The sequence below is a fragment of the Zea mays genome, chromosome 5 (assembly GCF_902167145.1).
Source record: "Zea mays cultivar B73 chromosome 5, Zm-B73-REFERENCE-NAM-5.0, whole genome shotgun sequence".
Classification (NCBI taxonomy): domain Eukaryota; kingdom Viridiplantae; phylum Streptophyta; class Magnoliopsida; order Poales; family Poaceae; genus Zea; species Zea mays.
The window spans coordinates 13,800,047-13,807,256 of NC_050100.1; the positions used below are offsets into that span (position 1 = coordinate 13,800,047).

At 41.6% G+C, this 7,210-nt stretch overlaps 1 protein-coding gene across 1 annotated transcript; it reads right to left on the reverse strand.

Moving 5' to 3' along the window:
• Positions 1-629: 629 nt before the first annotated feature.
• On the reverse strand, positions 630-4,745 carry LOC100382297 (uncharacterized). Its single transcript, NM_001175046.1, has 4 exons — positions 4,028-4,745; positions 3,737-3,936; positions 1,361-1,435; positions 630-1,290 (listed from the first exon to the last, which is right to left on the reverse strand). Exons 1-4 carry the CDS (start codon positions 4,698-4,700, stop codon positions 865-867), a joined length of 1,374 nt encoding a protein of 457 aa, NP_001168517.1. The 5' UTR covers positions 4,701-4,745; the 3' UTR covers positions 630-864.
• Positions 4,746-7,210: the final 2,465 nt, after the last annotated feature.

Here is a 7,210-nt window from a genome sequence, read left to right on the forward strand (position 1 = left end):
TAGGCAGACAGACAAGCAGGAGTAACCGAGTAATGTATTGACACGACCACGCGCAAGCCAAAAGGAAAAAGTCATAATTGCTTCGTGAACATAGCCTCAGCACAAGCCGTTGCAGCTGACCTCGGCACAAGCGTCATTAATCTGTATCCCTTATTTTAAACTTCTCTCTACAAACAGTATCACCTATATTTCCACATCCCCTATTTTACACACTTTACTAGATTTCCACATCCCTATTTTACACAGTTTACTAGAGACAATCAGTTCTACGTCAAATCAAATTAATAAAGAACAATTGGATCTATACCATTAAAAGATCCAAACTTTAGATATATACCATGGACCCCACATGTCATTGACTAATGTGGACCCACATGTAAGTGAGATAGTAATGGTATGAATCCAAAGTGGTGATCTTTTAATGGTATGGATCCAAATTTCCCAATTAATAAGACAACGGACAGATTAGATGCAGTGCACACAACAGTACGACAATCCCATCAAACATCCGTCTACGGAACCAGCTAGCGGTTGGGATTGGTGAACGTCGCAACAGAAAACTTCGAGGACAAGCAACGGGCCAACAGTCACCGTTAAATGCTGCGAAGGTCCGATAGAACATAGCAGATAACGACAATCTGGTGACGACATCGACGCCTCCAGCAGAGTATAATAATTAAGAAATAAGGGCATATTAACACGATTAATAGACGTAACTTAGAAGAACAAAGTCGACCTGAAACTACTTCCCCAAAGCATTTCCATATGCGAGTAGCAAAAAAGAAATAACAGGCTCAGTTAGTTCTATAATAACAAAATGGCTCCCCCCGACCTCTGCTCCTCAAACAAAACAGTCAGCTCGAGCTAGGCGTTTGCACCCAGCTCAACCCTCCCAGGATGGCCATGGCCGCCTGCCTGTGCACCTCCACCATGGTTGTTGTAATAAGAGTTGCGACCACCCCGGCCTCTGTTGTTGTAGTTCCTCGGCTGGTAGTATCCAGATTCGTAGTACCCACCGCCTCCGCCACGGCCATTCTGGTATCCACCGCCACCTCGGCCATTCTGGTACCCGCCACCTCGGCCATTCTGGTACCCACGCACTCCACGACCATTAGGATAGCCCCTCCTGCCACCACCACGACCACCGCCACTACGCTGGTTCTGGTAAGAGCGCCGCTGGGTGAATTGTTGGTCTTTTTGTTCCTGATCGTCCACATAATCGTCAAGTGTCTCCTGCTCTGCCTCAGCTGAAGGAACTTCATCAGCTGGGTTCACCAGGCCTTCATCATCCTGAAACCACGTAGTTAGCACAAAGAGGAAACATTCAAGCAAGACACATTAGTTATCATAAAAGCAGTACCACATGTTCAGCGTCAACAACAGGAGCCTGATGCTCACTGTAGATTTCTGTAGCCTCAGAATCTTCCTTCTCGTCCTGTTAATGAACACATATATCAGTAAAAAAATAAAGATGAAATCAAACAGACAATATTTATTATCATCATCTAAATGGCTAACCAGTGAAGGAAAATGTGCCCCATAAGAAAAATGGAACAAAGTGTATTGTTTGCAAAGATGAATGGGCGCAGGCAAAAAAAAGATCATAAAATTCTTAGCAAATATAAAGGCAGGGCTAATTAGATCATTTTCCATTAAAATACAACAACAACCTAAACACAACATAAAACAAAAAAATCATTATGTTTATTACCAGGCCCTACACAAATACAAACCCATGTGTTCATGATTAAGATGCATGTGAATCTACGATACAGAAAATAGACACCAAATTCTCATGGACAAACAAATCAGGCAAAAAGATCTAACTGAAACAAGACATTGACTTAACTAATCATCACTTTTCACTACGTATATCTAGCTGCCATTCACCCTATCCAGTCTGGCTAGATGCCTAGATGTTATAAGCTATGCTACACTCAAGCTACTATGCTACCAGATAAACCATTTAGCGGCAATGAATTTATTGAAATAAAAACTGTAAAAAACAATAATCCTATGAGCGAGATACGACCAGATTATTGTTTTTTATGGAATTGTCTGTCTCGGTTGAATGATGGTGCTATCTAAAGGGGGATAAACATATATTAGAGATCACAATATGTCAAACATATTGTTAATGCAGTAATTATGGGTGTGAAGGGAGTTGACATGACTACGAATGTCAGGAAAAGAACAGGAGGGATCTGAGAACCATTTTTTGTAATTTGATTGAACAGAGAAAGAAGTTCTATTTTAGCTCTCAGGACTTCTAGGACCACGAAGTTTTTAATTGTATGAAACCCTGGTGCCTATGAAAACAAAAAAAAAATATGATCTTTATTAAATAGCTTAGCTATGTCATCATGGGAACACCAAACTAAAGTTTAGCACTACACTTTTAGCTAAACTTTTACACTTGGAGATCCAGACAGGAGTGCTAAAAGGTGCTAAACTTTAGCACACATTAGCAGTTCAGCTCCTCCAAGATATGCCAAAGTAAGCTAAAAGTGGTCCAGGGTGAGGAAAAGAGTCAAAAGACATCTCCTACCCTCCTCACCACACTGTATCTCTCCCCGCCCCGTATTAATTAGGGGTATGGATGTCTTTCTATATCCATGCGCTAAACTTTAGCACTTGCATCCAAATACTACCCGTGTGCTAAACTTTAGCTCTCCATTTGAGAGGACTAAACGCTAGCACACTGCAAGAGTTTAGCACATGGGATCCTAACAGGCCCATTCATGGTGAATATGTTCGTGCTTATTTACTAAAATATAAATAGACCTTCTTGGTCAAACTTAAGATAGAATAACTTATGAATATACTAGAATGACAATTTTTGGGACGGGGAGAAAAGAGTAAAAAGATAAAATCAACAATAGCCAGTGTTATCAGCAAGGCCATTGAAAAGCATAAAACCATTGTATTAAACAGAACAAGTAATGATATGTTTTGTTCCATGGCAACATATAATGTAAAAGGAACTAGCTTCCTGTCACTAGAACTAGACAAAAAGCAACATCAAAGACTGACAAGTATAGTTCAGCACTAAGATCCAGGATACAGGAAACAAATAACACTGACATGGCACCCCATTAATGAAATGAACACTCCCAAAAAAAGCAAGAGATCTGGCCTTAGTTCTGCCACAAGATACAGACCTATAATACTCTAAAACTAACATATAGTTTGGTTCTGAAAACATTTCTTACAGTCTACATACTTGGCACATGAAAAAACAACAAACGAGACAGCAAACAAACTAATTTTCCATTTAACACATTACTATTTCCAAAACATCAAAGTAACATATCATTTGGTCGAGAGCACAGAGATGCTTATAAGACGTTTTGGTTTTTTAAGATACATTGGTTTTAGTATGTACCTAGACATAGTATATAAGTGCAAAGTAAAAGCTATGTATCTAGAAATGCTAAAAAATATTATAATTTAGAATTAGAACTGAGAGTATTTTCATGTGATGTTTTGATAACTTAAACCCAGATACTATGGAATCTACTTTAGATCACTAATCTCGAGTATGGAGAGTCATCATACTAAAAACAGATGATCTACCAACAGCAGCCTGAGAAATAATTGTATAGCTAACTAGATCATTCATAGATTCACACCTAAACAAGGTTAATGGAACATCAATCATTTAGCAATGCCAGCCAAACATTGACAAAAACAAAATAACAAGTATAACGAAAGGAAAGAACAAGTATGATTTCACCTTGTGTTCTTCAACATCCTGGCTCTCCTCGACTGCTTCCAGTGCCTGAGGCGACACAACCATGCTCTCTTGCACCTGCACACCTCCGGCTCCAAAGTTTGCCACTGCAGCAGCCAGATCCATTGGTGTCCTCATTTCTAGCTGAGCTGTGTAGTAGCCCGATGCCATGATTCTATCCAGCTTTGCCCTCACCCCAGCATCTACAGCAAAAAAGAAATACAGATTAAGTCTCAGTCAGACTAACATACCATCTCAAATAAAATCAAACGCACGACCGGTAGAAATACCCACATGTGATGGTGGAGTCAGGGTGGATGGGTTCATCCGCACGGCTGAGCCAGAGGCGGGCGTGATGGGCACAAGCCTGGAGGGCATCACGGTGAGAGACTCCAGCTGCAGCAGGAGGGCGCGACGCCGCGAGGGTGGCAAGGGCAGAAACGGCGTTCAGATCGGTCTCCACGAGACTGTCTTCCGGATCATCCCCGACGTAGTCATAAGTGAGGCAGCTGCTCCGCTCGAGCTCGCGCGTGTATACCAAAGAGACGAAGTCGCTTTGTTGCTTGACATCGAAGAGGGAGCCAAAGTAGACGAGCGCGAGGAGGTCCTGGACTGACGAATCTGAGTCGGAGGAGGAAGCGGTGGCGGCGGGGGCGGGGGCAGAGCGGGAGGAGAGCTCCTCCGCGAGAGCTGATGCGAGCGGGGGGCGGAGGCGCTCGAGCTCGTCGATCAGAGCAGCGACGACGGGCTTGGAGCGGAGAACCTCCTCCTGCTCTCGGTTGAGCGACTTGCCGGCGGCGAGCGACTCCTCCATCTGCGTGATGCGATTGTACTTCTTCCGCAGCGCGCGGAGACGCTTCGATACTACGCTGAGCACCGGCCCGTCGGCGGCCTCGGCAGCCATCGTAACCGCAGAGGCGGCGAAGGCGGTCGGAGCGGAGGATGAGGCGGCTGGGGAGGTGGACATGGCGGATGGCTAGGGTTTTAGTGGCGCTTTTCTGTCAGGTGTGGGGGGCTCGGCTTGGGGGAGGCGATGAATCGACGCGTCGGCGCGTCGAATTTATGGGACAGGGTCACAGGGAAGGAGACGAGCCGGTAGGGCGATCAGGGCCGCCGGATGGTCACGCACGAATCGTAAAAGCACTGGTTCGATTTTGCTCTGGTCTGGGGCTGGGCTGGTCATGGGCTGATAGCTACGGTCTTGGACTGACTGACCCCGGTACGTGAGTATTCCACAGCCCGGTCCGACCGGAAATTAACTGCAAACTTTGTACATAAGGGTTGCATTATAACTAATAATTAGTTACTAAAATTAGTTGTACATATCTAAACAGACTAACTAATAGTTTAACTATTAAATATTTTTAACAAATTAGATAATAGCTAGGTAGATATTTATTAGCTAGCTAATTCACTAGTAATTTTTTAGCTAAATAACTATTAGTTTTAGTATATTCAAAATACCCCTGAATATTGCGAGTCTGTGACAAAGAAACAAGATACGAGATGGTTTCTATGTTAACTAATTAAACTATTAAGCTATTAACTATCCAGACTAAAAACTCATCTTAAATTAGACTAGAATTATAAAAAATATGAATATTTATAATATCGAATAGGTATAATACAAAAAATATAACCTGTAATAAGTCGAACGATACTAATTTGATGACACAAATTTTAATATTTTAAATAAAGTTGATTAAACTAGAAACAAATTGACTTTAAATAATCAAAAAAGTTTTATTCAGGACTGAGAGAGCAAATAAAATCATCATGAGGCGATAAAACTAAAAAAAGAGAAGTGCTAAAATGTGTCTCGTATGACTCCAACTTTAAACTCTAGATTAAAGTGAGATGAAGCCATGTAAATACTTTAAGGACGTGTTTAGAAGCAAAATATTCCAAAAACCGTGATTTTGAAATACTACGGTTTTAAGATGTCATGATATAACTGTAGTATTTTTTACAACACCTCTTAGCAAAAAAAACACTATGGTACTATTTGATACCATGGTTTTACCTCAAAAATTCATAAATACTTTGCTTCCAAACACTTTCTAACTCTTTTTTAGCAATCTAACTCCATGGAAGCCTCCACCGTCCACCCCTTGTTCCTGATTCCTCACACGCAACTCCTCCTGTCTATAGTTGTATATTTCGGTCGGATCTAATGGACCGATCCTAAGCACGAAAAAGGCACGGTCCAAACGTGGCACAATCCAATATATTTTAGTATAGGGGATTCGGCATGATGCATCGGGTCGGATTAGGATCGAGATTGGGGGTCCATGGACGAACACGATTACGACTCGTTTAAGGTAGGCACGAAACGACTCATATATAGGCATGAAAATGCTCGTATATTCATTGAAACCACACTTAATCCCTTTCGTGTACTTAAGAATTTGAAGTTGGAGTTAATGCTAGTTAGATGTTTCTTTTGCAACCTTCAATTAGAGGAGATGATGTAATTTTACTTTTGTTATAAACACTAGATAATTGATTGAACTTATAAACTCTATCTAGAGCTGGATATGCGCCTAATCTTTTCGGACTTAGACTGTGTCGAATCTGACGACTCAAATATAGACCTGTTCAAACCTCATGTCAGGTCGAGTTCGGATCGAGTCATGGGTCGTTTAGCACGACATGTACCTGATCCGTGTCTAGTGTCGTGTCGGGTCGTTTGGCCCGTGCTTCCTTGTTTGGCATGTCGAGTCGTATTTTTGCCTTTGGGTCGAGTTTTTTTTGGTTTGGGCCGGTTTTTGGGTAAAAATCATGACCCGTATTCGGTCCGTGGATTGTTACAGATAAAAAAAACTAGCGTCTATATCTATCCACTGCATTGATAAAGGTCGAATGAGATAAGTTTTTTTCGAACGAGTAAGATCAGATTAGTCGATCAGACAACTCATAATTAAGGGCCCGTTTGGCACAGCTCCAGCTCCTGATTCTAAGCGAGGATCTGGAGGAGCCGTGCCAAACAGGTATTTTTTTTAAACTGATTCTCGTGTGGAGTCGAAAGATCGGGAGTCGTTTTTGTGAAGAAAGGTGGGATCTAAAAAAACCTGCTCCACCCTCTCTTAAAACAGCTCCTCAACCAACCAAATATGGACCTTCTATTAAAGTTTGATCGAAATTACCCGCAATTGCCATTGGACAAAAACATAACGAGCCAATTTATGGATTAAACATTTGAGACCATTTTATGCACTACTATGATGGAAATATTTTATATGTTATTGTTTCATATTTTTTTCCGTATATGCATCCTATTTATTGGTTTGTAACAAAGTTGAACTGCAAAGGGTAAAATAGACAATCGCCACAGACCATCAACTCTCAGAAGACAAGAATCAATTTACTTGTCAAACGGTTTTAAAAATAATTCTGATTTTCTAGGAGAATCAGGAGGATCAGCTCCTCACGAGGATCAGGGTCTAGAGCTAAAGAAGCAGGAGTTGGAGCTTTGCC

What these genes read in the sequence shown, in the direction of transcription:
- LOC100382297 (NM_001175046.1), bottom strand. Translation starts at nt 4,700, where the DNA reads ATGTCCACCTCCCCAGCCGCCTCATCCTCCGCTCCGACCGCCTTCGCC. An exon ending in AGGATGTTGAAGAACACAAG is followed by an intron (nt 1,436 to 3,736) that starts GTGAAATCATAC and finishes GTTCATTAACAG; the next exon opens with GACGAGAAGGAAGATTCTGA. An exon ending in TTGTTGACGCTGAACATGTG is followed by an intron (nt 1,291 to 1,360) that starts GTACTGCTTTTA and finishes ACGTGGTTTCAG; the next exon opens with GATGATGAAGGCCTGGTGAA.